At 51.2% G+C, this 27,936-nt stretch overlaps 9 protein-coding genes across 9 annotated transcripts; 2 read left to right on the top strand and 7 right to left on the bottom strand.

Moving 5' to 3' along the window:
- Nucleotides 1–15: 15 nt before the first annotated feature.
- On the bottom strand, nucleotides 16–1,607 carry NCS57_00663700 (MFS domain-containing protein; the record flags this gene model as incomplete). Its single annotated transcript, XM_053056520.1, has 3 exons — nucleotides 16–825; nucleotides 881–1,337; nucleotides 1,402–1,607. The coding sequence occupies 3 exons, from the start codon at nucleotides 1,605–1,607 to the stop codon at nucleotides 16–18; spliced, it is 1,473 nt and encodes a 490-aa protein (XP_052915475.1).
- Nucleotides 1,608–2,651: 1,044 nt separating this feature from the next.
- NCS57_00663600 (Beta-glucosidase) lies at nucleotides 2,652–5,375 on the bottom strand (the record flags this gene model as incomplete). Its single annotated transcript, XM_053056519.1, has 4 exons — nucleotides 2,652–3,033; nucleotides 3,097–4,530; nucleotides 4,592–5,198; nucleotides 5,273–5,375. 4 exons carry the CDS (start codon nucleotides 5,373–5,375, stop codon nucleotides 2,652–2,654), a joined length of 2,526 nt encoding a protein of 841 aa, XP_052915474.1.
- Nucleotides 5,376–5,668: 293 nt separating this feature from the next.
- NCS57_00663500 (uncharacterized protein) lies at nucleotides 5,669–7,524 on the bottom strand (the record flags this gene model as incomplete). Its single annotated transcript, XM_053056518.1, has 2 exons — nucleotides 5,669–7,346; nucleotides 7,481–7,524. 2 exons carry the CDS (start codon nucleotides 7,522–7,524, stop codon nucleotides 5,669–5,671), a joined length of 1,722 nt encoding a protein of 573 aa, XP_052915473.1.
- An 807-nt stretch (nucleotides 7,525–8,331) lies between these two features.
- NCS57_00663400 (MFS domain-containing protein) lies at nucleotides 8,332–10,118 on the top strand (the record flags this gene model as incomplete). Its single annotated transcript, XM_053056517.1, has 4 exons — nucleotides 8,332–8,400; nucleotides 8,478–8,583; nucleotides 8,649–9,156; nucleotides 9,212–10,118. The coding sequence occupies 4 exons, from the start codon at nucleotides 8,332–8,334 to the stop codon at nucleotides 10,116–10,118; spliced, it is 1,590 nt and encodes a 529-aa protein (XP_052915472.1).
- Nucleotides 10,119–10,455: 337 nt separating this feature from the next.
- Nucleotides 10,456–12,659, bottom strand: NCS57_00663300 (GMC-OxRdtase-N domain-containing protein; the record flags this gene model as incomplete). The annotated part of the gene is made up of 6 exons (XM_053056516.1): nucleotides 10,456–11,223; nucleotides 11,280–11,849; nucleotides 11,905–12,127; nucleotides 12,185–12,340; nucleotides 12,398–12,487; nucleotides 12,538–12,659. The coding sequence occupies 6 exons, from the start codon at nucleotides 12,657–12,659 to the stop codon at nucleotides 10,456–10,458; spliced, it is 1,929 nt and encodes a 642-aa protein (XP_052915471.1).
- A 627-nt stretch (nucleotides 12,660–13,286) lies between these two features.
- Nucleotides 13,287–14,846, bottom strand: NCS57_00663200 (uncharacterized protein; the record flags this gene model as incomplete). Its single annotated transcript, XM_053056515.1, has 2 exons — nucleotides 14,178–14,846; nucleotides 13,287–14,123 (listed from the first exon to the last, which is right to left on the bottom strand). The coding sequence occupies exons 1-2, from the start codon at nucleotides 14,811–14,813 to the stop codon at nucleotides 13,287–13,289; spliced, it is 1,473 nt and encodes a 490-aa protein (XP_052915470.1). The 5' UTR covers nucleotides 14,814–14,846.
- Nucleotides 14,847–16,989: 2,143 nt separating this feature from the next.
- Nucleotides 16,990–19,042, bottom strand: NCS57_00663100 (Chitin synthase; the record flags this gene model as incomplete). The annotated part of the gene is made up of 4 exons (XM_053056514.1): nucleotides 16,990–17,210; nucleotides 17,267–17,756; nucleotides 17,809–17,982; nucleotides 18,032–19,042. 4 exons carry the CDS (start codon nucleotides 19,040–19,042, stop codon nucleotides 16,990–16,992), a joined length of 1,896 nt encoding a protein of 631 aa, XP_052915469.1.
- Nucleotides 19,043–20,486: 1,444 nt separating this feature from the next.
- Nucleotides 20,487–22,053, top strand: NCS57_00663000 (uncharacterized protein; the record flags this gene model as incomplete). The annotated part of the gene is made up of 3 exons (XM_053056513.1): nucleotides 20,487–20,552; nucleotides 20,615–21,202; nucleotides 21,259–22,053. 3 exons carry the CDS (start codon nucleotides 20,487–20,489, stop codon nucleotides 22,051–22,053), a joined length of 1,449 nt encoding a protein of 482 aa, XP_052915468.1.
- Nucleotides 22,054–22,284: 231 nt separating this feature from the next.
- On the bottom strand, nucleotides 22,285–27,058 carry NCS57_00662900 (uncharacterized protein; the record flags this gene model as incomplete). The annotated part of the gene is made up of 9 exons (XM_053056512.1): nucleotides 22,285–22,613; nucleotides 22,676–22,896; nucleotides 22,955–22,978; nucleotides 23,030–23,464; nucleotides 23,514–23,906; nucleotides 23,977–25,075; nucleotides 25,128–26,367; nucleotides 26,421–26,565; nucleotides 26,925–27,058. The coding sequence occupies 9 exons, from the start codon at nucleotides 27,056–27,058 to the stop codon at nucleotides 22,285–22,287; spliced, it is 4,020 nt and encodes a 1,339-aa protein (XP_052915467.1).
- Between the last annotated feature and the right edge of the window lie 878 nt (nucleotides 27,059–27,936).

Genomic DNA, 27,936 nt, shown 5'->3' with positions numbered 1-27,936 from the left:
ACTAGTTTATCTACCTTAGTATTCAACTTTTGTTCTCAGTCTTTCCCCATACTTGTACGACATGACTATCATGCCAATCATACCCAAAGATATCCCTGCAAGCAGTGTATTACCCCATCCCTGGTCCAAGGCCTCATACATCTTCGGACCAGCAAGTGGCAAAAGGGCGCCGCCGACACTTCTCAGCACAGTGTTTGCCGCAGTAGCACTAGCAGCGTATACAGGGAACGCGTCGACCAAGTAGGTGCTCACAGAACTAAACACCGTGATCATCCCGAAACCAATCAGGAAAGTGCCAATAATGGGCACAAACCAGAAGACTCGGAATTGAGCCGTCCAGCCATACACCAACAGCCCGATGGGAATGATTGCGCTGCAGGGAATCATAAGGGGAAGCCGATACTCTGGTTTCATCTCTCCGCCTTTGGCGGCTAGTCTCTTCATAATAGCGTCTGAGAGTAAGCCAAAGACGAAGAGTCCAACGATCTGACCACTACCAAAACCCAGGTAGACAAGTCCGACGTTGGTGACTATCCCATATCTGGTCCTGAAGACTTCAGAGACAGTGGTGAACAGCAGGTAAAGAGTGCCGTAAGCGATGGCGGTTAGAAGAGAGAGGCCGAAGATGATTGGCGATAGAAAGAGCATCTTCAATGGGCGAGCCAGGCTTTTCTTCAGGAGCTGATTGGTTGTATCGGAAGTGAGGGTGGAAGAGGCCTGCTGAGTGTCGTGTAACTTCTGCAGCTTCCTTTGCCTCTTCTTTAGCAGAGTTGGACGGTGAGTCTCCTTCTGAATGAAGAGGCAAACAGCCAGAACAGCGCCAGTCTACGTTGGCCGATGTTAGCAAAAGAGATTGGACTTGAAGGATGCTTAATCTCACCATAATGACAAGGAGCCAAAAGTTCCACCTCCAGCCCAAACTTCTAGAGACATATGCCCCGACTGCAGGTCCAAGGCTCGGGCCCAGCAGTACAGGCATATTCCATATGGCCATCGCTCGGCCTCTCTCCTCCTGTCTGAAACAGTCGGCGACGCTAGCCGGCCCAAGAGTCAAGGGACATGCACCCACCAGTCCAGTGAGCAGACGAAAGACGATGAACATGGGCATATTGACAGACAAGGCGCATGCGATGTTCGTCAGGAGAAAGAGAAACATGCAAATATGGTATACTGGAAGACGGCCGTAAAGCTCGCTGAGTGGAGCGAGGAATAAAGGGCCAAAAGCATACCCAAGCAGGTATATTGATACCGAGAATGAGCCTATGTTGGGGTTTGTTTCCCCCATATCGTCCATAATGAGTTGGACAGCGGGTGCAATCATGGAAGATGCAAAGGGCCTAACAGTCAGGATCAGCACAAGATTCCGGGGTTGCAGGCCGTAGCATGTCAGGGGCCACAAACGTTAGTAGCGTCAAAGTTGACACCGCCATGGTGTTGATCCATCGCTTGGACTTTGGCCAGTTCAATGGCATCTCTGGATCGTCTGGTCCATCCCAATCGACTGGGCAAGCATCCGACTGACTTGACCCAGATTGCTCCTCTTTCTCTGTTGATGTTGGAACTGGGGAAGTGCCATTCTCCAGCTCCAACTCAGTGCGCGCTGCCATGACTGTCGGGGGCCAAAGTTCAAATTTCGGATAGCGTGACGTCGCCAGGTGAAGAGTTGAACTGCGATGTTCTTGAGGCGATGGTGAAGGGACCGTTGAATGCTTCTCGCCAAATTAAGGATTGCAGTAGTATTTAAAATACAACTTAACTCAATCTCCAAGCTGGCAATATCTCTAAAATCCGAGAAAGTTCCTTGACGCAAGAAATCGTGCATGGAGAATAAAATCATGGTCCTCTCCTTCCGCGGATCACTCTCGAGACTGAGACCAGACGGACCAATCAGCGAGCAAATCTTAAGTCCGGACGTCCGTGTCAGCCATCGGGGAGCCTCCCCGACACAAGCAACTTTAGGCTGGAGCTAGTGTCAGCAAGTTGCATTCACTAGCAAGGGTCATCTTGGGCGAGATTGGCCAACCGCTTCCAGGGTCGTGGGTCTCAAACACCCACCCAAGTGAGGCAATAGGGTAGGGAGACAATTATCTCATGAACGCGTCCAGATGGCATAAGGATCAAGGTTTTAATAGATTACTTAAAGTTGTAGAGTGACATATGAACGAAGAAAATACTTTATGCGATTTGAGGAGTACTGGAAAACCAAGTAATGTGCTAATTGTCAGGTTTTGTGATATGATGCATCGTTTAATATCGCGAACTCTTGAAAAAGTCGGATGCTTTCCGCCAGGTGTAGCAGCCAAACAAAGCTCTCATCGCGTCTTATGTAAGCACAGGATGACGTCACCGCAACGTCCGAAAAAGATTAACCTTCACGTTCCCGACCGCGCACACGTAAAAGTCATCTCATGATAGCCTCATTCGGTGGCAGTCAGACCACCAACGATCGCGACAATTATAATGACAATCACGACCTTTATCGCGCCACAATGAGAAACTTAGCTGTGCAACGATAGTTATTGATGTCAATAATGTCTCCAAACCAGGCTATCTTCCAGAGGTAAGAAATAAAATAAAGTTGTCGGCACACAATGGCATTGATAATTTTAAATACCATCCTGAAACATTTGTAATTTCCATATAGACGCAGCCTATAGTCCAGACCAATAGGCCGTTTCCATCACCTCCAGCTTCCCTTCTAATAATATCTTCTGGCTACTAGACCCTACAAGCACCTTGTACACTCCCTTTTCACAGACCCAGCAATGCGTCTCCTCGTCCCAAAACGCCGTTGCAAACCGACCTAGTGGTATTTGCACCCGCTGTGTTTCCCCAGGTTGTAGGTGTACCTTCTTGAACCCCTTTAGCTCCTTCTTGGGCTTCGCGATGGAGGATGTTGTTTCGTCGGCCGCGATGTAAAGCTGAATGGCTTCGGCTCCAGCTACTGTACCCAAGTTCGTGACTTCCAAATCCACGTGTAAGGATGTGACGCTCAGGTTCGAGTACGTAAAAGTCGTGTATGAGAGGCCATGGCTGTGTGCATAATGTTAGCTGGGTTCTTTGCGTTGTGGCATGAACAAGGAGTAGTCATCTTACCCAAAAGGATAGAGCACGTCTCGATCCACCTTCTCGTAATATCGGTATCCAACATAGATGTCCTCACCGTATATGACGCGCCCCCTCTCGCTTCCGAAGTTGAGATATGTCGGCGTGTCCTCGATTCGTCTTGGGAAAGAGAGTGGCAGTTTTCCGCTGGGACAAATCTTGCCGAAAATGACGTCGGCGATGCCGTTGCCAGTCTCATTACCCCCCATCCATGCATGGAGATGCGTATTGGTCCGCGTAGCCCAAGGCAACATGTTGAAGGGTGTACCGCTCTGTGACACGATGATCGTGTCGGGTGCTGCATCCAAGACGGCCGAGATAAGGTGAGGGAGGAATCCTGGCAACTCCATGTGCTGACGGTCAAAACCCTCAGATTCTTGATCTCTGGTCAGACCAACACATAGAATCGTCACATCTGATTGTGTTGCAACATCAACAGCCGCTCGGATGGATGTATCAGGGTCAATCACTCTCGCGAGACCGAGTCGTCCTGCACCGCCACCGAAGTTGACCACACCTGGCTTGACGAGTTTGGATGACGGTGCACTTTCGTATTCGACCTTGATCCTGTACGTCTGGCCTTGAGTGAGGTGCATCTCAGCCTTTTCTTCCAGAGTACCCTTGCCGAAGAAAAAGGTGCCGCCTCGCTGCACAGCCGTGTTGTCGATCAACAGCTGGCCGTCGACGTAAAGCCGGGCTGAACCATACACAGCCAAGCCAAATTCGAAGGGGCCTGTAGCTTGCCCAACAAAGTCGCCCTCCACTTCAGCGTAGAACAGCTTCTCCAACTTCGGATGTGAATAGCCCATGAGTTGCCACGAAGATTCGGGTAACAAGCTCTCGTCGATGACTTCGCGATCTGGGGCCGTGGGCGGTTCTCGGTAGAAGCGTATTCGCAGACCAGGACATCCGTCAGGTGTCATGATATCTGAAGCTTGAAGAAGAGGGTTCCAACCACTTGCTGAAGCGCCGATTTCGTATTTAACCTCGATGTCGGGTGGTAGTTGGTCGACAATCCCTTCAAAGGGAGAAATAGTGTAGTATGGCTGAAGATGTGCTGAGCCACCACCACAAAACGAAGTGTTCTTCATGTTGGGTCCAATCAGGGCGATACTCTTGAATGGCCGCTTGAGCGGTAGTAGGCCCCCCTCGTTCTTCAACAACACGACACTATCCCCGGCCAGCTGTCGATTAAGCTGCCTGTCTTCAGGAAAGTCTCGACCGCCTTCTTCAGAAGCCACAGCGACCTTGTTGCATCTCTGGACAAACTCGAGCACGTTGCGTGCTCGTGTGTCTATCGTCGTCCGGGATACCTTTCGCGTTGATACTGCAAGGTCCAGTAGTTGGCCGCGTTGCCTGGTAGGCCCGGGCATCTCAAGGTCCAACCCTGCGTTGAGAGCTTCGGCGGTCGAGTAGGTACCGAACCTAGAAGGATAGTCGTTAGTCTCAAACTTGACGTGAGCCATATGCCATGTCACCGACGTACCAGTCGCTCATGATCAGCCCCTTCCACTGCCACTCCTCGCGGAGGAGGCCATCCAACAGATCTTGACTTTCAGAGACATGTTTTCCGTTGACTTTGTTGTAGCAAGACATGACAGCTCCAGGTGCAGCGTCACGAAGGGCTATTTGGAAAGGGAGCATGTGAATCTCTCGCAAGGCACGCTCGCTAACCACGACGTTGACCCCAACCCTTTCATGTTCTTGGTCGTTGGCCAGCCAATGCTTGATGACAGAGACAACACCGGTCGATTGAACGCCCTTGATGTATGCGGCAGCCAACTTGCCTGTGGCATACGGGTCCTCTGCCATGGACTCGAAGCCCCGACCGCCCAGTGGAGAGCGTTGGATGCAGACTGTTGGTCCGAGCCAGCAGTGGGCGCCCTTTGCTTTGCATTCGTTGCCTATTAGAATACCTGCCTGGTACAGGAGATCTTGATCCCATGTGGCCGCCAGACCAGTACCGCAAGGCAAGCATGCTGCAGGTACACCGTCGATGAATTTGGTCCCTCGTACGCCGTTCGGCCCATCGCTCACGCGGACGGAGGGAACGTTGAATCTAGGTAGAGGAGCTGTGTGCCAAAAATCCTGGCCTGTATCGCAGGGCAAGTTAGCATGGATACTAGCATTCCTTTGGCCACTGAAGGATTCGAAAAGTAGCACTTACCAGACAACAACGAGATCTTTTCTGATACGGATGCATTTTTGATGACATACGCGATGTCAAAGTCGCTTGAAGCCTCAGAAGGAGCTTGCATTTTCAGAACCATGGCTGTGGTGGTCCAAGGGAGGATGTTCAGAAGACAATGGTGGATGTGAAGCTTCAAGGCCTAGAACAGTGTCCCTTGTCGCCCGGGCCGGTATCAAGACTGCCGCCACACTTATATTCCAAGTAAAAAGTAAATAGCTAGTACACATGTTGGAATAGAGGACCAGGTCCCTGCTTAACCCTGGCCTTGGCGAAGCGGTGGGCCTTGCGATGTTGTATGCACTGTCGGGGAGCCTCCCCGACCATAAGCCTCGAGGGTGGAGAAACACCAAGGAGAAACGGATGATCGATTGCCTACTGTAGTGGAGTCGGGTAATCCAGACTTGACTCCAATATCGCTTCCACTACTTGTTTAAGGTTGGAGGCTCCCCCATTCGGCTCGTCAAACTGTGGCTGATTCGAGTCCACAGCCTGTCTAACCTTGTCTCTCCATGTTTCCGGCAGAATGACATTCTGCACGATAAAGGTTGCTTGGATCTCATCAGCGTGGCGCTGAGCCCTGTGAACAGCTGCCAGGGTTAGACATGAACTGGCTGTCATGCGGATGGTGTACCAGGCGCCCTGGTGCCGATGACCCACGACTTGGCCCAGCTTGAGCATGCAGAACTGTAGACATTGGGACGCAAACGAGGTAACCGGGGCATGGAGGCAAGGGTCCATTCCGTCTACGAGCCGATCCACGCAAAGCCGGACGAACGGTCGTGACACAAGCTCGCGAAGGGTGAAATACCGATGCCGCAAGACAAATATCATGGCGTTTGGATGAAAGTCGATTTGGTAGCCCTCTGGGATGTCAAAGTAGAAGATTGGCGGCAACGAAGAGTACCAGTCGAAAATCTGAGTTTCCATCATCTCAGCTTGGGAGATCATGCGACGAACCTGCTTCTCCGTTGGCGTGGTGGGAACCTCCGAGTTCATCTGGAGCAGCCGATTGATGAGATGTCTTGCCGCGATCTCGCTGAGGTAGTAATACCAGCTCCGCTCTCGCTCCGTTGTATCGGGATCTAGCGGGTGCGAGCCGAGACTTGGAGGCTGGGGGAACGCCAGAGGGAAATACGCGTTGTCGAGGACCGAGGGGCTCGGCAAGGGTAGTTCTAGCCTCAGCTCGCATTCCGACTTCCAGATGGTGAAGTAGAGAGCCTGCATGATGGTGAGTTCGTTGGAGGAAGAGTCGGCTTGGTTTATGAGTTCCCCATGAGGGAAGTGTGTCAAGCTGAGACTGTGCCATGCTGTCCCGGCGAGGCTGAAGTGCTTCCAAGCTTCAAGAGGTTCGAGTCGATGCATGTACCATATGCCTGCCAGACATAAGCATTGAACGGCCTGAACGCTGCTCTGTCCTGATGCATAACCAAGGCGTTTGATGGCGACATTCCAGAATTGCATCGACAGGCCCAACTCGGCGTTCTCCCTAGCCTTTTGATTTGGCGTAGACGACAAGTGTATCTCATCTCCTCCTCCGGACTCGGGATAAGGCTCGGTGATGGCAGCGTTGGCGCACACCAGGGCTACCAAACACGTTTGTGTAGACCAGTCGAGTCCGTCCTCGGCAACTTGTAACATCATGCGATGCAGATCGCTTAGGTCCAGGATCGGGTTCTTGGTGTGGAGAGTATCGATATACTTTGACTCCAGCCGCGCGAGCTGAGGATAGCTTGTATCCGGTAGAGAGTAACTACCCATGTTTGGAGGGTTCCGCTGGGCGAAAAGGCATTGTGTGGGCCGGTCTGGGGCAAAGATTTCCCAGTCGAGAATTGATTCAACCCCCTGAGGTCGTACCGTAGCGTGATGCGTTAAGCTCTCCGGCCCCTCGGATTGATGATGTTGCTCGGAGACTGACTGAGACACGTAGGGCGAGGAGTCGATAGCCTGTGCGGGTGACTGCTGCTGGTAGTGTTGAAGAGGTTGCTGGCTCTCCACCAATCTTGTCAGCTTGTGAATTGCCTGTAGGATCTCGGCCCCCGAAACTGAGCTACTGTTACATGAAGAGTTGGTTAGCCAGCCACTCGTCAATCACGAGCTCTGCACCAACCAAGCAACTTGGATCTTACCCCGCATCTTCCTCGTCCGGATAGACACAGACCAAATGGCGCCTCAAGCAAAACCCACATGTTGGCCGACGGTTGTCGCATCTGGTCTTGCGGAGGCGACATTTTTCGCATGCGGTAACGCCCCGAGGTTTGGGGAACGGGACCTGGCCCCCGCCATTTTGACGGGTCGTTGTTGGACTGTTGCGGCTAGTCATGGAGGCGGGCCAACGGTGGTGATGGTGGTTGTGATGGGGATTAAAGATGTCGGGGAGGACCCGACGAGGCCAAGATCAAATATGAATTCAAGAATCCTACAGCAAAAGACGTTGAGCAGGGGAGAGGCGCCCTGGGGCCATTTAAATGCGTCGGGGAGCTTCCCCGATCCGCAAGGGACACCAGTAGCGCCACCAGACTAGCCAGACAAGGTTTCCACCACCCATCCGATCCTGTACCAAGTGAGGAGTAGCGAGCGCACTGTTCGAACCATTCTTCATTGTCACAAGTTGGTTCAAGCCATGTGATCGAAGAAACTTCAAGTGGATGCATGCCGACTGTGGTTGGCCACACCGGCTAACTCCATCCCTGATCTTTTCGTCCCTTCACAGCTCAATGCCCTCCCCGCATCCCCATCTCCCCAGTTCTAGGCTCGATCTAGCCTCCCCACAACTTTAACCATGGGACCAGCTACAGTAGCTCCGGTTCTCGGTCCTGAACCATCCATGGCCTGACCTCACCACCAAGAAGTTTGCTTCAAGTCGGCTTCCCCTTGCCATGGCTCGACTCTTACATTGATGCTACTTGGCAAGGTTATAAATATTCCTCAGCAGCCCGGACGTTTGGGTTATCTTGGCCAGCAATCAGCACGACTCGTCAAGAGAATCCCAATTGCAGATTTTTCAGCCCCCTTCATTTTGCAACCTTACAGGCATCATGGGCCTTTTCAACAGGAATGAGAAGAAAGATGCCGCGGAAAACACTGTTGGGCCAGAGCTACTCAAGGTATCATCAACATCACACTAGTTGACAGCAGTTTCCGAGTCTTTGCGCAATCAATGCTAACTTAACTTAACTCACAGGTTCTTCCTAATACAGACTTGCCATGGTATCGAACCAAGCATCTCCTCCTGCTGAACTTGATCCTTCTTGTTCCTCTTTTCAGCTCCTCTGCTGTCGGCTATGATGGTCAGTTCCTCTCCGAGTTCTCACGATTTGCCATATCAAGGCTGACGATGGCGCGTGTGACACAGGCTCCATGATGAACGGTCTCCAGACACTCCCACAGTGGCGGGGATTCTTCAACAACCCTCCCGCGCCGGTGCTCGGAGCCATCAACGCGGTCTATCCAGTTTGCAAGATTCTTGGTCTGGTCCCTGCTACCTTGATCTCAGATAAATGGGGTCGCAAGATGCCAATCTACCTTGGTCTTGTTGCTCTCGTCTTTGGACCAGCTATTCAAGCAGCATCCATGAACCTCCCCATGTTCATCGTGTCCAGAGGTCTTATTGGGTTCGCCACAGTCTTTCCTCAGGTGGCTTGCCCGATTCTCGTGTCCGAGCTGTCTTATCCGACACACAGAGGCAAAATGACGGCTCTCTACAATACGTTTTTCTACTTTGGTGCCATTGGAGCGGCTTGGATCACCTATGGAACCTTCAAGATTCAGTCTACATGGTCTTGGCGTATTCCCTCGGCATTGCAAGCAGCCATTCCCTTCTGCCAGCTGCTGTTCATCTACTGGGTTCCTGAATCTCCTCGGTTAGTAGAAAGCCAAGCACAGAAACGACACTTGCTGACCAGCATGATGCATTAGATGGCTCATCGCCAATGGCAAAAAGGACCAAGCAGTTGCCCTTCTCACCAAGTGGCACGCGGCCGGACAGACAGCCTCTCCCCTTGTCGAGTACGAGATTACCGAGATCGAAAAGGCCCTCGAGCTGGAGCGCAACCAAGAGTCATCTGTGTCGTGGCTGACCCTCGTCCAAACCGGTCCCATGCGCAAGCGAACTTTCATCGCCTTTATCCTCGGCTTCTTTAGTCAGTGGAACGGTATCAGTGTTGTGACATACTACCTGACTCTGGTCCTCAACACCATCGGAATTACTGCCGTGCAGGATCAGACCTTGATCAACGGACTGCTTCAGCTCTTCAACTTTGCTGCCGCCGTCTTTGCCGGTGCCATGATGGTTGATCGATTTGGACGTCGGAGACTGTTACTGGTATCTACCATTGGTCTTGGCCTCAGCTACATCGCCTGGACTGCGCTCACGAGCTACTTCATCAAGAGCCACGATGAATCGGCCGGTCGAGCTGTCGTGGCCTTCATCTTCATCGCCTTTTTCTTCTACGACATCGCTTGGACACCGCTCCCACAGGCATACACTATCGAGATCTTCCCCTTCCTCACTCGTAGCCGTGGTTTGACAACCGAGCTCACATCATCTTACATTGGCCTCATTACCGCCCAGCTGATCAACCCGGTTGGCTTGGCTGCGATCGGCTGGAGATACTACATCGTGTTCTGCTGTATCCTGGCTGCCCTGTCCACTCTCATCTACTTTGTTTTCCCCGAGACCAAGGGTCGGACATTGGAGCAGATCACCGAGATCTTTGATGGCAAGAGCATCGCTGTGGCTGCTGAAGATCTTGTTAGCAAGGGAAAGTTTGGAGTTGTTCAGGAAGTTGAGATGCCAGGCAAGCGTGACAGCGCGGATGTCTAAGCACGGTGCTTTCTTTGCTAGATAGTTTCTCTACAAGAGACTTGGGATAAGTAACAATCATGACCTCTAAGTACTACGAAAGACGGTCATTTGTCTCTTGCTAGAGGCAAAGTTGGGCAGGGGTCGAAGAAGACGCATGGTGTTGCACAATAAACGTGGAAAGCATATGTTTATGCGAATATAAATGTTCTAAGAGAGATGGTAGCCACATGTGTTACAGGTTCTTTCCCCTCCATGTTGTGCTCTAGAAGCATATCCGTAGCCCTCAGTGCATCCCCTTCGTCCAGGACCTTGTCTCTGTAATGCCAAGCCCAATTGTGCACTCAGATGATAGCAATTAGTTCTTGATGGACTTGAGAATCACCTCAAAGGCCTTCTGGCTAATCACAAATGTGGGAGCGACGGGGAATCCACCCGGAGTGCGAGGGAAGATGGATGCATCAACAACGCGAAGCCCGTCAACTCCATTGACCTTGAAGTTGGAGTCAACACAGTAATCCTTGTCACCAGCAGGACCCATACGGCAGGTAGACGTCGCGTGATGACTAAAAGCTTCGTCCATGATTCCCTGGCGGACATCAACGCCGGGAGGAGGCTCGATAACCGTGTACGGGGCATACAGCTCTCCGGTTGCGTTGAAGATTTGCATGGTGTGCTCGACAGCCTCCTGTATAGCCTGGAGATCGCGGTCTCCCTTCTCAGCAAAGAAGTTGAAGTTGATCTCCGGGGCTTCTCTGGGATCCGCCGAGCGAAGTGTGATGGTTCCAGCTTGGTTGCCAGTTTGCATCTTGACGACTGACCAGAACCACGAAGTGGGAGGCGCCTGGTATGTGGAATATCCGGGAAAGTAACCGCGGAACACAACGCCAGCAGCTCCGAAGAGGAATAAATCCGACTCGTCGGTCTCACTGACGCTCGACTTGTAAAGAAGACCAAGAGGTGCTGCACCCTCGCCATACGGTCCAGTGTGAGATTGGTTCCATTCCTGGAGACAGGTGTCGTTGGGTCCAAGGGAAAAGTCGCATCGGGCAAAGGGGTTGTTCTCCCAAGGGATAGATGCTTCGACAGTAACGCCACCCTCGTAGTTGTCTTGGAGATATTTGCCCTGGAAACTAATAGTTAGCATCGTATGATCTCGCACTATTGTTGAAGGGAACTCACCACAGCCGGAAGGTCCACCACGACATCGATATCATGGCTCTCGAGTTCCTCCCGAGGTCCAACGCCACTAAGCTTGAGAATCTGTGGGGTATTGAACGCTCCACCGGCGACAATGACTTCCCGAAAAGCAGTGACGTTCATAAAACGACCCGAGTCGGATTCATTGAACCGCTTGTCAGCCGAGTACAAGCCTTCGCCCTTGAGGTACTCAACGCCGTAGGCTCTTGGCTTCCCATCTTTGCCGTCCTTAAACAGGACGCGTGTCGCAAGAGACTGTGTGCTGAGAGTCAGAGGATACTTGGGAGATCCATCTTCAGTTTTCGCAATGAGTGTCTCGTGGAGGTATCTCCAAGATCCAGTGCGTTGCCTCAAACCATCAATGTGGAGAGGAAGCTGATAGAGACCAGGGGCATATCGATCCGGTCCAATGCCGTTAATGTCCCTCTGCATCAGCGTTCCGATCTCTTCCGCGTTTTCGACTTCGATGTCCTCGGTCAGCCGGAATGCATGAGTCAAGACCTCGACAACGCCAGGTCGTTCAGTAATGTAGGAAATGTTGTTTCGGTTGCTCTGTGGCAGATCAGTCATCGCGCTTTGGACATGGGTTAGATCTGAGATTACATACGGCGATGAAGCCATCAAAACCGTGGCCAGGGGCGCCCTCGGGAGCATAAGTGCAGTTCTCCAGGTCGACAAAGAGCCGTCTCATGTTGTCAGAGCTCCAGGACTTGTCTCCGGTGAGTTCAGCGATATAATTCCAGTCACTCTCAGGTGGCAGAGCGAAGTTCATGGCGTTGAGCTGAGCAGAGCCGCCGAGTGTGGCACCTCGAGGGTAGAGAATTCCAAGACTGTAGGAGTTAGCATGGCAACCTCTTCGGGAAAAGGTACTGGAAGGGGACTCTTACGGCTCTGCATCTTCCGGAGGATCAAGTCCATACCACAACGTCCCGTTTGAAAGTCGATAGGTATACTTGGAGTCACGGCGTGCTTGCGTCTCGTTCTGGTAATGGTTCACAAAGAACGACCAAGACATGCTGGGCTCTTCCGAAACGATATCTGCGCTGATTTCTCTGGTTAGCCACCAAACTCCAAGTGATATGGGTGCGTAGGTAAGTTACAATGATGGAAGACGCTGCAACAGCGTGTCACCCTGATCATCTCCAGCCTCAAGCAGAAAGACGGAATGGCCAGCGCGGGCAAGGTTGGCACTTCAAAGAATAGTCAGTAAGATGTTATTATTATCTGGCAATCAACTTACGCTAGAGTGCCACCACCTGGGCCTGAGCCAATGATGACAAACTCATACTCGGCTGTCTTGTTGTTGTTGGTTGGGAGGGCAGCAGCCAGCCCACAGAGGAGGCTAGGAACTAGCAACTTCATCGTGTTCTGTATTCGTTCTTGTTCTGTTGGTGGTGTTCCTGTGTTTGTTGATTGATAGACATAGATGAGAGTCAACCTCTGTTTTATACTTCGTCAACCCACGCAGGCCCAAGCGAGGCTCAGGCCTTTCTGCTTACAATTTACATCGTACGCAATCATTACCAAAGTTCTCAATATGTGGAGTCGTAACCCTGCGGCTGTGCAAGAGATGCATCGTCAACCATGAACTACCTTGGGTAGATTCAAGGAACTCCATCTGTACCACTTTCCTTGGGATCACGTTAACAGCCATTGACGATCATCTAGGTCCCCTGGTTAAGCATAAGCCAGCGCGTTACATCTACAGGTCTGCCAAGGCGCAGAGTGTAAGACACCCCACCAGCCCTTACGTGTCGTCGGATTTATTGAGCAGGAAAACCCGCATCTCCGATAAAGCTGACTCCGGCTTTCCAACCAGCGATTTCCGACGACATGTGTAATCCCGTGCTCGCCTCCGGATTAATTGTGTTTAAGCTTATGCTAAAGATCATCGCCTTAAAGTCCGCAGAATGACATGTTGTTCTATTAACCTGTTCTCACTACCATCAACTTCAACTGCCCTTCACTTGCTCTGTCCCGTCTAATGTTCTAGTGTAGTCCACGGGCCTCAAGTTGCGCTGCAAAAAGGCTTGTCGGTTTAACCTGCTTGTCAGGGCGGATAAAGGTACCGTTCCCCGACGTCCCATTCGTTCCTCCACAACCGATACACCAGTTAATGCCAAGCGGTGGTGACTGGACAATGGCTTCACCCCTCAGATTCCACCCAACACCAGCATTTATCGTCCATCCATGGCCTGTGCCATTTGAAGCTCGATTGACAAAGAGAGTCGGCACTGATGTCCCCTCAACAAGCAACCCATGCGCCCACCTTTCATGAGGGTAAATGGTCTGTATGTCAGACATGGTGGAGTGACGAATGACGGTGTTAGGTCCTGCGGCTAGCGAGTCTGTTGCCACAGAGAAGCACCTGGCTGTTGGGAGACCGATCTGCTTGCAGTCTTGTACAAGAACCTGGGAACCTTGAATCAAGATGTCGATGGGAAGCGCTCTTCCTTCAATGTCGTGATCCCGATTCATCTCGATGTCTTGAATGGTGATCCGAGAAGCGTCCGTCTCAACTTCAAAAAATCGGTTGAATCCTTCCAGCCTCAGCCCGCTTGCCCAGCTGTCAACTGTCCATGACGGGAATTTGACTGCTGCGAAGTTGCAAGTCTCGTTACTGAGTGGAGCTCCAGAACAAGAATTGGGAACTTGGATTCGAAGATTGTGAAGTCCCATCTCCGAGTATTGCTCTGGAGGCTTGTACGCCCAAACCTCGGGCTTCATGTATCTTGAATCAAGAGCGTCTGTCAATGGTATCTGAAGCGTGACCTCCGTGCCATTTATGGATTTGATCACATTTGGTGACATGATCTTCTTGTTCAACTGTTGTCTACTTAGTATCTAATTATCTCTATGTAGCAAGGGGGGCTGCCGTACCGTTATCCATGTCTGTGGATCACCATCTCGTACCAAGTCACCCATCCCGTTATATCTGATCCAAGATTCCTCTGTGGCCCTGGATATGTAAACGGTTTGGTTGACTGAGAGTTCGGTGTTGTTCCGGATGTTCACTATGGACGAGCCGATAGGAACATAGTCGTCGATGATTCTTGATTTGGCCCCAAACTCTGCCTTGGAAGTGTTGCCAATACTCCCAAGAGTGAAGACTGGGCTGGATGGTTGTTCCCTCAGTACCAAGAGGGTTTCACCACCCTTGGGTCCCCGAACAGTGACGTTGCTGCGAAGCTGAATGCCAGCGCTGATGTGGAAGCTACCCGGTGGGAGCTCAACAACGCCTCCGCCACTAAGGGCAACGGAGTCAATGGCCTTCTGAATCAAAGGACTTATATCATCATAAGTCTTGTTGGGAAAAGAGAGTGTGATATCGGCAGTGGTGACAGTTGGAAGTGATACCTCTGAGTTGTGGTAGCCAGAAAAACTGAAGTCTGGAAGCTTGTCCCCGTTGGGACTCACAATCGAACGCCAATCCACGGTAGATTTGTGTCTGTTGTCGCATACGAAATAAACAGTCAGAACGACTGCCAGTATCGTCAAGATTAGGAGATGCCACATTTCCGCAGTGAGGCTCAAGGCAAACTTGTCCGGGATGCTTCAGAGAGGGGATGATGAAAGTCCCCAAATGCAACGTTCAAGGCCAGGGCTCGGAGAATTCACCCCTCTAAGAAAATGGGAAAGTGACTGATTGCTTCCATGCCTTGACTCTTGGACTGGAATGGATTGGCCAGGTCTGGATCGTCGGAAATGGCTAGAGGCGCCGCTCGATGTAACCCCGCGTCCTCACAAGTGATAGAGTTTAAAGTAGGTCCTTTGATCACAACTCACTACCCTGTACCCAAGACCGGAGGATTTTGTCGTGTCATTTATCACTTATCGGATGCAAGATGGACTCGATTCGAGCCTCTGGTCTCGGGACTTAACATTAGAGCTATATCTTGGAGGCAACCCTTTCATCCCGACTTTCAGGCTAAAGGAGAGGAGTGGGCTAGAACCGGGTCTGGCCTCGGCCTGAAGACAGAAACGGTTGGATGGAAACGGTCTGGGTATACTGTCCGTCACGATTGATCACGGGAGAGGGGTTACAGTACGCCATGGTGTCTAGATCGAGATATTTCAGCTACCTGTAGGGTAGGTCTCCCATACAAGTCTTGTTCCGCCAAGCAAAGATCAGAGAGGTAAAGCGAGATGGGCTTAACATGTGCTATTCGAGACGTGAGGACAGTTGAATGAAGAAGAAAAGAGGAAATTACTTCTAAAATCCATGGAAACGCTCTTGCTTACCTTTGGTCTCCCCACGGCGTTTCGATCTGCAAAGCCACCCGCTTCTTTATTACGCCCTGCTCTGATCGTAAATTCTGCTTCTTATCGCCGATCTACGCGTAGGGACCACTTCGCTCGCACTCACTAAACATAGCCGCTAACTAAGCTCGGGTTTCGGACGTGTATTCGAAAATGGTAGCACCGAGAAACACTAGCTAGACTGGTGCAATAATGGTTGAGTCTCCCGAAGATTGCGACACTTGGCTCGAGGGCCGAACTCGGTTGGGGCACGGCTGTGCATGCTGAGTCGGGGCCTGGAGGATATGCTTTATTGGGAATGAGCCATCGAGTCAAAGCAGCAGGCACAAGAAGCATATAACGGCCAATATTAACGCCTCCGTTGACCAATCGAACGGTTCCTTTGCGATGTTCATACGGAGGTCTCCGCTGTCTGCCAGTTGGTGGACCTGCCTGGATGACTAGCTTGCCACCCCCACAAGGCAAATAGACACGGTAAATGTTGGGTGTAGTGATAGGAATGTATAATACTGGCGCCGTTTAATGGTAGACGCTAGTCTCCAGTCTCCCCGGCGGGTCAGAGCCGGTGGCTGCCGCAAGTGGCTGAAGAATGTGGGACCATGTCTCTCTACCAAGTATCTCCTGATGCCAGGTATTTCCAAGTCCAAAGCCGGCTTGGCGTCTTGCTCCCGCCGGGTCCAGACGGTTCAGGAACTCTGCGGTTGCGGCGTCCTACCACGTGCCACCGCCAGGTGCCGGGAATGCAAGGAACGGGCCCCAAGGAGGTCCTTGCGGTCTAGACAAAGTATCGGCTTTGGCTAAAGTTAGTGTAAGTGACAAGGAGCCACAGCTTAGACCACGGGCACTTGGGAGGCTTCTCGCCCCAATCTTGCTGCCGTGATGGTTACATCTCCCGGCGCCCGTAGCTCACCACCACTATGCAGAAACACACACAATGTGGACGTCCATGCTGAAGGGCGCAGAGCTAGGATAGGAACCCGGGCAGCCAAATCAACGCCCGGTGGGCATCCTGCGGAAGAGGAGGCAGTGGCTGCAGTCAGAGGATTTAAGAAACTGCGCTGTTGAGTCGTAACGCCGCAAACTCCGGCACGTCCCTAAATGCTCTCGCCTCAGATCTTTGACCTTATCTATCTTGTATTGCTAAGATTAGCGAAACCGCCATGTCTTTGGGATTGCTGAACCACGATAGACCACTCGCCGTACCTAGGCAGGTAAGAGGTAAGTCAAAGTGTTCAACTACGTAAATGGCCAAAGCACAGACAAGCTTTGATGGTGATGGGATATCAGATTCGGCGTAGCTTTTTGATTCTCTATTTCTAATCTAATCAAGTGAGACTAGTGTAGTATTCTAGTTGGCCGAAGTGTCTTGTTGCTGCATCTATCGCTTCCCCGAGCCTTCCGGAGTTGTTGCTCCCTCTTTGTGGCCCGTGGGTTATTCGATATCATACCCTTCAGTGCTGGGAGCACGGCTAGGAGCACGGTCCCTCCTCTGGCCCGGCCCTGCATAGACTGGCTTTGGAGGAGTGATTTCTCCTCTCTCAGCAGCGGATAGCTCATCATTTGTGGCGGGCGCCGTCACAGTCTCTGTTTCTGTCGTGGCGGGAGCACCTGCGGGAGGCGCTGATGACGCTGTCACTCCGGATATGCCCCATACTGATGTCATTGTTAGTCTCGCAATTTCCAAGTGAGACGTTTTGAGACGGACGTACCTTGACTGCCAAGATTGGTAGCAACCTTTGTGAAGATGATGACGCTCATGAACGGCGATATCATTTTGTTGATGCAGTACCCCAGTATCAGTTTGTGCCCACGTTTTCTTAGCTCGGATTCCAGAAGAATTGAGCAAAAGAACCAGACAGAGGGTACTTGGCCAATGATCAACATCGGCATAAGCTTCATGATGCTAGCATGATGGGTCAGGCTCCTGATGAACAGAATTGTGTTCAAGACCCGGTAGTAGACCATGCTGAGTCGCACGACTTCGATCGTGGCGGCGATGCGAGTCAGGGGAATCATCTTCTCTCCGGCAAGGTAGAAGTAGTTGTTGAAGTAGGCATTGGAGCCCCAGCGACGTCTTTGACTCAGATAATGCGTGATGGATTGAGGTGCCACTGTCTCACTAACAGCGTCGGGTACGAAGAGTGTCCGCAGATGTTTCCCTTGGGATAGCATAGAGTACGTGAGCCTTCTGTCAGTACCCTATATGATGTTAGTAAAGAGATGAAATGAGTGTCTACAAGGTTGCACTCACAAGGTATTGGACTTGATGAGAAATCACCATATATCCAGTAACGGGTTCGGCATATTTTCGAATAGCACCGGCCATCTCTTCCCTGACTGCAATCATGGTGATGCATCCTGGAAGGCAGGTTACCTTGCCAACGATGCCTTCTGCTCGTCTTCTCACATATTGACCGAACGTGTACTATGACGGTTAGCAAGGCCGGGTGGTTTCAGTCATCTGAGACACTCACCTGAAACTGTTGATATAAATTCCAAAAAGACCATTCATACCCCGGTTCAAGTTCAACAAGAACCAATCCACACGCAGCAATAGCATTCTCGTCTCTGGCGATCGCATTTGCAAGAAGGGCGACTGCTCCCTTGTAGATGGTGGAGTCTGCGTCGGTGCAAAAGACCATATCAAAGCCGTTGAATTTCTCGCCCTCCGTGAGAGCAGGGAGGACATCTTCCCAGATCTCCTTCCTTAGAAGCTTGGTATAAAGAGGAGAATTGTCCCGTGCATAGTTGAAGAGGTCGTGGCAGAGAATGAGAGAATCCTTCTTGCCTGCATTCTTGACCTTTTCGATGACAATGACAGGCACGTCCATCATGAACCCGGCGAGGACACGGAGACAGCCCTTCTTCCACTTGAGAGACACATAAGGCCGCTCAAATTCACTGACCACCCGAGTCATGTGTGATTGCACATCTCGAGGGTTGCCGTCAAGGATGACAACCATGACCTGACGGTGCGGTTCGACACCATTGTCCCGAAGAGAGTAGATGGTCTTGACGATTTGCTCCTCGCTCTCTGAATATGCAGGGATCAAAGAAAGTATCCAAAGCTGCTCGACTTCCTTGGGTGGCCGAAACTTGTGGTAGATGGCAATGACCATCATGCCAAGTGGTGAAAGAATGGCCGACAAGAAATCCTTGCTTTTGATGAAAAGAATGGTGACAAAGATGAGCTTGCTCTTCTTTCCAAAAAAGGCCGTGACGGTCATGCAGATGTTGATCAAGATGATGATGCCGAGAAAGATAATTCTCTGGTTCCGCAGATCCCTGGGCGTAAGAATGCGAGCAGGATCAACAGGATCCTCGATGGGAGGGTAGCCACATGTCTCAACAGTGTCTTTGGGACCTGGAGATGGCTGCTCAACCGCCGTCTTCTGACTTGATGCATCTTGATCTTTTGTTGATACTTGTTGAGGGGCATCACCAGGCGTTGTGATGCCCGTTGTCGAAGGCGCGGTGACATGCATGACTGATGTTGAAGCTGGTAGTCTGGTTTACGATATGCCATGAGGTTTCGAGATGGAGGCGTTTGGTCTAAGAAATGTATAATAACTAGTAGCTTCTAAAGAGTTTGCCGCCGGCCGGTGTAGTAAAAGGGCCCGACCCCGAGGGGCGAGTGAATGGGGTCAATAGCCTTAGTCAAATTCCGGCGGCGTTGAAGCGCCGGTGGCCAGATTTTCCATCAATGTGATAGATAGCATCAATACTAGACGGTGATATACATAGCGCATACGAGACGTTACGTACTGGTTGCAGGATAATCAATATTAGAACACATATCGTTCCCACCAGATGGTCTGATCGCCTACCTACAGCAAGAAGGATATGAGGCTTGCCAAGAAGACTAAAAACGACACCAAACTTTTCCCGGAATTCATCCAAACTTGCCCATCTTGGGCCATCTACCGAATATCTTCCCCTGAAGGCTGTCTCCGGTTCCCCGCCTCCACGTTCCATACACCTGCCCCCAGCGTTACTCAAGTTTTGGCGGCGTTGAACAAGAACTGTCAAGTACTATAGTACCAGGACTATGGTTACGGCCGTCGTGGAGCAGTGACATTAAACTGGAATGGTTGGGCCCTACCCACATTCCACAGACTTGACTTAGAGTTGGGGCGGCATGGCAATAGCTTTTAGACCAGTCCAAGCCTCGAATCATTCACTCCCTATATCACCGCTCCTAAACCCGCCCTTGTTCCCGTCAAGAGCCTAACCGTAATGCATTCAGTATAGACTGAGAGATACATGTGGAGCATAGAATATGGCAGAACTCCAGAGCCTCAGAACGTTCATCGGTCGAAGAGCCTGAAGTGGTTAGGTAGTCAAACCAACGGGCCTAGATGTGTGATGAAAACGAACCCTATGCTTGGCATTCATCAAAAGTGCCGCATAGCCAAGCGAGAACGTTCTATCAAGCAAGACGTCTTCGGATGTAAGTGATTGGTGTCATGTTAAGAGGTCCAGGCTGATTAGAGTGCTTACCAAGAATGGCGCCTTGAGGCCCAGGACCGCCATGCCGCACGCGGCTTGCCACGACATCTCTAGACCTGCTTTCTTGGTGTCTAAGCCCAGAAAATGGATACATCACTTTATCAAAGTGCTGGAGACGGGTGGCGGCGGAGCTTACCGCGTGGTGCGTGCGTGCCGTAGTGTAAGGCTCGTCGACTTGGGCGCAAACGTCAAGTTCACTTGGCCCAATGTCAAGAGCTTTGGCAAACTTGCACATCTCAGCGCCCACCGGGTTCCAGACAGCCTATACCGAGTGCTGTTAATCAATGTCGACGCTAGAGGCGCGAACATACCACATCGCCACGATGTTCCCTGCCGATAGAATGTTACCAACAGTAGCCTACACCATACCATCTTTCGCCATTACTCAAGTTGAGGGTCTAGACTGCTCTGTACAACTTAATGTCTGCCGACGAGAGGACAAACGCCCGATACCACACGCGTGAGGAGTGTGATAGTCCAGTTCAAGTATGATATCGGCATTATAGCCGCCATGCATGTCTCACCTATAAGTATCACAGTCCCGGCAGTCTGGGTCAGCTCATCATCACAACAACTACTTCACAATCCTTCCAAGAGTATCATCTCTACCACTCACAACACTTTCAATCATGTCTCCCTTCATCAAGCTTGCCCAGAGGGCCCTTCCTCGCGACTCCACCATCATGGAGCGCAAGTGGATCAAGCTCAACAAGGCTCCTCAGACTGAGACGCCTGCTGAGCCTACTCCTCTTGTCGCTGTCATTGGTGTTGGCTTCGTTGGCACTGGCCTTGTCGATTCTTTCTCTGCCAAGTACGACATCCTCGGCTTCGACATTAGCGAAGAGAGAGTCAAGGACTTGAGGGTTGAGTTTGAGGCCAGACCCAACGTCAGCTTCACCTCGACTGAGTCTGATCTCAAGTTGGCAACTCACTTTCTTATCTCTGTTCCCACTCTTCTTCTCTCCGACAAGTCTATCAATCTTTCCTATCTGAAGAGTGCACTCGACAAGGTCAACAGATGGGCTCGACCCGGCTCGACCATTGTAATTGAGAGCTCAGTCGCAATTGGCATGACTCGTGAGCTTCTTGGACCTATTGCCAAGTCTCGTCGTCTCTTTGCGGGCATGTCTCCAGAGGTAAGGTCACATCCGATTCAGGACTTCCTTACCATTGCATACTAACATCGATATAGCGCATTGACCCAGGGCGCACTGAGCCTCCCATGAGGACCATTCCCAAGGTTGTCTCTGGTCTTGACGATGTTGTCCCCGGATCTCTCGATGCTATTGTCAGACTTTACGGCCGAGTCTTTGACACCATTGTCCCCGTTTCCAAGCCAGAGGTTGCCGAGATGACCAAGCTCTACGAGAACTGTCAACGAATGATGTGCATTGCCTATGTCAACGAGATGGCCGATGCTTGTATCGGTCTTGGCATTGACCCATACGAGGTCTGCGACGCGGCTGCCACCAAGCCATTCGGATATCTCCCCTTCCAGCCCAGCCTGGGTGTTGGTGGACACTGCATCCCAGTCAACCCTTACTACCTTCTCTCCAACGGCGACTATCCCCTCCTCAGAGCTGCCGCGGAGACCATGAACGAGCGCCCCGCCGAGATTGCCCGGAGAATCATTGACGGATTCTTTGGAAGCGACAAGGGAGGCCGCCGAGACTCTGGCTTCGAGATCAGAAAGCGAGTCCTCGTGGTCGGCATGGGCTTCAAGGCAGGACAAAGCCATCTGGTCAACTCTCCCGGACTTCAGCTTGCTCGGGAACTCAACAAGTTCGAGCTCGACGTGGCTTTTGCTGATTCTCTTGTCAGCCAATCAGCTGTGCCCGAAATCACCAGACTGGCTGATGAGGACTGGACCAAGGAGAAGTTGGAGGAGTTTGACTTGATTGTGGTGAGCTTCAAGCAGACGGGTATGGACTTTGGCCTCTTGGAGGAGCTATCAGAGGATGTCTCGGTACAGATGTTCTGCCAGTAAACATTTGGATATGGGAAAGATAATTCTGGGGCGTTTTGTTTCTTTGAGTTCAAGTTTCAAGTATCTCTATTTTCATAGTAAGATTTCTGGAACAATCTACATGGGCATTTCAAACTACTTTATGTGCCTTCGTACTTACAGCCCACGTCCTGGACCATCAATATGATAGAAACCGATGAATTAATTGTAACATTGTAGTTCTAGCGTTTTCTTAAAGGGATACTCTCTTAACTATGTCTCTATTCTAGTAAAGAAGTTCTTCTCTCCTTCCTTGCAAACCACTCCCGCTCGTCGGATCAAGCTATCGCCAACAGCCAACCGTAGCTTCTCTGCAGTGCTTGGAGCGTTCAACACCAAAGGCTCTGTGACCTTGTTCATCTCGCGAGCGGCCTTGACAGCTTCCCTCAAGGCAAAGAAAACTGAAGACCCCAGGAAAAGGGGAGGCTCTCCCGTGCCTTTGCTGCTCTGGATAGAGCGAATCTTCTCCCAGCTGATCGGCTTGCCTTCCGAATCATGTTGCAAAGTCGATATGTTGAATACTTGAGGGATATCAGAGAAGCCTACCTATGCATTAGTACGGAGATTATTCTGCCCGAGACACAAAGCTATGGAGAATACTCACCTGGGATCTTATATGTTCCAGGCCCTTTGGTAAAAAGCTCTCCGGTCTTTGTCCACAAGGATTCTTCCATTGTGAATAGACCTTGGCCCTGCACAAAAGCCCCTTCAATTTGACCATAGTCAAGAGCTGGGTTAATGGACCGGCCAATGTCCATCATGAGGTCAGTTCTAAGGACCGTAGAATCTCCAGTCAAGGTGTCTAGTTCGACCTCGGTGATAGCACTGTTGATAATCAAGTCAGCATACATAGGCCGCTGTGTTTGGCAAGTGTAAAACTTACACTCCTTGAGTCCAGTAGTAATACCTGCAGTAAAGTCAGTACCACTGGGGGAAGCATGAAGACTCAGATACTCACATAGGCAGAGGATCCTTCCAATTTCCCCACACATAACCAATTCGGGGCATCTTCCAGAAGCCGTTTGCCGCCAGGTTGACTCTGTCGGAGTACGCCGCATGCGCGATCTTGGATAGCGGCGCATCATAGCCGTACTTCTCTCGATACGGCTTCAACCGCTCATTGATCTGATCGCACGCGTTCTTGACCGCCTGTCCGTTCAAGTCACTACCAGAGGATGCTGCAGTGGGAGAACCGTTGGCGATCTGGTCAGTCTGTGACTCCTTGTTGTAAACCTCATCCACAGTGACGCCTAGCTCCTCGGCTGCAACTTGGGACATCTTGGTGTACAAGCCTTGGCCCATTTCGGTGCCCCCATGGTGCAGGAGAACTGAACCATCTTCGTAGATCTTGACATAAGCTGCGGCCTGGTTGAGGCACAGAGCAGTTGCAAAGCTGAGGCTATTAGCGGGGTGTCTCGGTGATACGAGATGGTACAACATACCTGAGGCCGAACTTGGTTGGTATCTTGCAAATTCCCCTCTTCTTGTAGCGATTCTTTAAGTTGAACTCCTTGACTGCCATTTTTCGCTTCTCGTAGTCAGAAGTGAAGGTGAGCTGCTCTAGCATGGTAGGGACATGGAAGTCGTCTGTGATTTCCTGCAGGAATGGTGTCCGTTGCCCAATTTGGTACAGGTTTCGAGTTCGGAGGTCGTCAATATCGATATTCAGACCTTCCGAGATGGCGTACATGATGTTCTCGGTAATGTACATGCCCTGAGGACCACCGAAGCCACGGAAAGCCGTATTGCTGACAGTGTTGGTCTTGCAGACCCATCCTCGGACCCAGGCGTGCGGGATGTAGTAGCAATTATCGACGTGAGTACAAGCACGATCCCTGTTGGCCAATGTTAGTATTCTTCCCGGCAACATCAAGACGGCCAACGTTGGTCAAAAATGTCACTTACATCACCGCCGAGCTCATGTCCAGCGTGTGGCCCGCATTGTTGTAAATATCCACGTCCAGGACCTGAATCTTTCCCTGCGAATCAACACCGACCTTCCAGTGCGACTGGAACGGATGTCTCTGGCCGCTGGTAGCAATATCCTCATCACGATTGAGCATCATGCGCACGGGACGAGATTCCTTGCGTGCTGCCAAAGCCACCAGCATAGCAATGGGAGTGCTTCTTGACTCCTTGCCACCATAGGCTCCTCCCATGCGACGAACGCGCATGTTGACCCTACTCATCGGAACGCCCAAAACCTGGGCCACAAAGACTTGGTTCTCCATGAGATTCTGTGACGAAACATAGACCTCCATGGAGCCGTCTTCCATATGGGGAATTGCAAGCGCCGCGTTGGTCTCGAGGTAAAAGTGTTCCTGGCCTCCCATCCTTGTCGTGCCTTCGAAGACATGCGCACACTTGCTAAAGGCGTCTTCAAGTGACCCCCCAACGGCATCACCCTTTCTCAGTTGCTTCCCATGCTTGAAGAAGCTGCCGGCCTTGATCGCTTCGTCAATGGTGACAATGGAAGACAGGGCGTTGTAGGTGACTTGAACACGATCGGCAGCTGCTCGAGCTTGTAGAGCCGATTCCGCATAGACCAGCCCAATAATCTGCCCATAAAAGTGAACTTTGCCATCGGCGAAAAGCTCCTCGTCGCGAACAACTGGGCCCCATGTGTTCTGGTCCGATGATAGACTGTTCTTGTCCAGATAGCCGACTACCCCTGGCATCTCCAAGGCAGCTGTCCAATCGACACTGAGTATTTCAGCGTGTGCCATCTTGGACATGACCGGTGCACCAAAAAGTTCATTGTGTTGTCGAGGCATGTCATCGACATACTCTGCCTCTCCAGTGCAATGCTTCAGTGCTGAGAGATGGGGAACCGGTCGTCCTACAGTCCTGGTTCCTCTGTTTTTCATCGAGGCTGTGAAGTTGTCACGATTGCCAGAGGATATTTCGCGGTGGATTTCTTGGATTAGATCGGGGTCGACCTTTGCGAGGCCCAGCTCACTGACAACCTCGTGCCAGAAACGGAAGAACATGGATATGGTCAAGACTGATTAAAGCGTTAGCTTGTTGCAATACAACTGGGCTTTGGTGTGACAAACCTCTGCGATAATGGGCCATGCCGCCAGGAACACCAAAAGGCAGGTCAAATTGTTCCAACAGCGCATCCATCGCTGCCTCCAGTGTAGCTGTGTCGGCCCACCGTTTGCTAGCAACGGCTTCTTGTGCCTTGGCGGCAATCACCGTAGTTGGAGCCATTCCACCAAAAGCAAAGCCTGAGTCTTGCACCATGCCATCTTGATCAAGACGGACTCTCAAGCCAGATGTGACAATGGCAATATCGTCGTCTTTTCTCTTGGCTTGCTTGTATGCCTTCGTAATTTCCAGGGATTCTTCTTCAGCAAGTGGGATGACGATTTGAGTAATAACTCCATCTTCCGGAAGGGCGGTAGTCCGATAAGACACAAACCAAGAAGACAGGGGAATATCGAAGGCCCCGAGTTTCCGAGACAGTACACTTACTCTTGCACCGGCTGCTAGAAGCACAGGTGCAGAATCTGAAATTGGGCTTGCGGTAGCGAGACTGCCTGCAAGACTGGCCACATTCCGAATCTGACGTCCAGCAAAGTAGCGGAGCTGCTTTCGGAGCGCTTCTAGTGGCAAAGCACGTCGGCCAAGTTTTCGATACAGGTTGGTGCAAAGATTCTCTACTTTAGTCAATGACAGATTGCCCGGGATTGTAATCTCCTTGAGAGTGTTGAGCTTAGCCTGGCTCAGTTCACTGGGATCTTCGTGACTGTTTAACTCGGGAATATCTGCCGCAAAGACGGAGACTCGATAGTTCATCTTCTTGAATCTGACTTCGATCTGTGTCTCGCTCGCACCGCCCACGATTTTTGCCGAGGGATAAACCGCCTTCAACTCAACAAGCTGCTTCAAACTTGTCGGCCTAAACCAAAGTCGTCGCTCGTCTCCATAACAGATCGGTCGAGGCTCATACTTCCAAAGGGACGGTGGAAATATCGGTTCAGTGGAAGCATCGTATGGCAAGAAGGTTCGCTCCATAAATGACTTGCCAGGTGAACTCGGTGGTGTAATTTCTGCCTCAGTAGGCTTGGCCGAACCGCAACCCTTGGCATTCGGATCATCTCGACAGCAGCCACCTGGTCGACCACATGACCCAGAGCCATTGGCAGCACGAAAGGCATTTGCATCAGTTTCCTCTGTGTCTGGAGTACTTGGGCCGGGAGACTCTTTGTGGCCATTGCTTTCTGCAATGACTCCGTTCAAATCTTCGGTGATGAATGTCCGAGCGGCTTCGAGAATTGGCTTGTAGCCAGTCTGGAGCAGGTCAGCAACGTTCTAAATATGTGGAAAGTCTCAAGATGACATACACATCGGCAAAGATTTCCGTCGAGATGGCCCTGGAGCTCGACATCGGAGTTGGTAAGATGGAATTTGCCATCCCGATATGAATTCCTGATCAGAGCGTACAAGCTCATAACAATACCGGGCGTGCAAAAACCGCATTGTGTGCCACTAAGGCCGCCAGGTTAGATGTCATACCAGGTTTTAGAATGCAATCGGAAACGACATACTGCATCTTTGCCACTCTCTCTTGTAACGGGTGTGGGCGATGGACTGTACCGAGTCCTTCAATTGTAATCAGACTCTTTCCATCCAATCCAACAAGCGGATATAGACATGCATTGACAGCAAGGTGTCTGACGTGTCTGCCCGGCTCAGCCGTTTGCACGACAACGGTGCAGGCCCCGCAACCACCTTCGCCACATCCTAACTTTGTTCCCTTCAGGGTATCTTGGGCTCGAATCCAGTCAAGGAGAACCCAGTCGGGGTTGGGATTTTTCACGGTCACGGGTCGTCCATTGACAACGAACCGTAACTCAGAGCTCTGGTAGGTGGATTTGATAAGAGAGGAAAGCGCCTCGACGGAGCTCTTTGGTGAGCTGGCGCCATCGGTATCGGAAGGGGGCGGCGACGGCAGAAGGTCCAATGTCGGTGTGCTGTGCATGTTGAATTGGTGATTCGCTAGATTAACCTCAGAGAAAGGAATGAATCGAGAGAAGGATGGTCAGGAAGCGATTGACCTGGCGCAAACAAGGAGAAGGGAAGTTTATGGCAAACAAGTGACTTCAGCAACCCAATAACGGCCAAGTGGAAACGACGTGAGCGGGAGCGTTGTAACACACTCAACCATTCGCTCCAAGCCACCCACTCCCGCTACCCGCCCGAGGTAACATTGACTTTGCTCTACAAACGTCGATCAGAATGTAAACGAACATGCAGGGGTGGGGATGAGGCTGGAAATCCCCTATCCTCAACCCCCACTCCTGCCTACAGCATCCAGTTGCTCTGATATTATGCATGGTTATCTATGCCGTCACTGTACTTAAATAATATTCCTTCCTCGGCTTTCTTTCCTCTTTCCCCGTCCTGTTTCTACGTAAATTCTCCGCAAGCCAACCTTGTGCTGGACACGGACCCCTCCGCTCGGAGGGCGCCATGCAGAATTTCCAAACGCCACCGACAACGCTGGGGTCCAAGACGGAAATATCCGTTCATATAAGGGCTTACTCTGCTGGTCAGTTGGACAAGTTAATTGGGGGCTAGTGAGGTCGTCTTTCGAGAGTGGGATGCTTCCCCTCATTCGAGTCTTTGGCTGCCAGATTGGTTGGGTAATCGGGACTTGAAGAGTGGAGGTACCGAGACGTGCATTGCTCGGTACTTTGCTCACTATCTTACCCCGCATGTCCATCAACCCTCCCACTCCTGTTTCCACTTCCGTTAACTCTCTGATGATAGAGGCAAGTCCGGACGAACCGGGAATATGAGAAATCGACCAGTTATGAAAGAGGAGAAGGGCCCTATCAGTGTACAGTAATCAAGCAA

The sequence above is a fragment of the Fusarium keratoplasticum genome, chromosome 4, assembly GCF_025433545.1.
Source record: "Fusarium keratoplasticum isolate Fu6.1 chromosome 4, whole genome shotgun sequence".
Classification (NCBI taxonomy): domain Eukaryota; kingdom Fungi; phylum Ascomycota; class Sordariomycetes; order Hypocreales; family Nectriaceae; genus Fusarium; species Fusarium keratoplasticum.
This window is presented reverse-complemented; position numbering and strand designations above follow the sequence as displayed.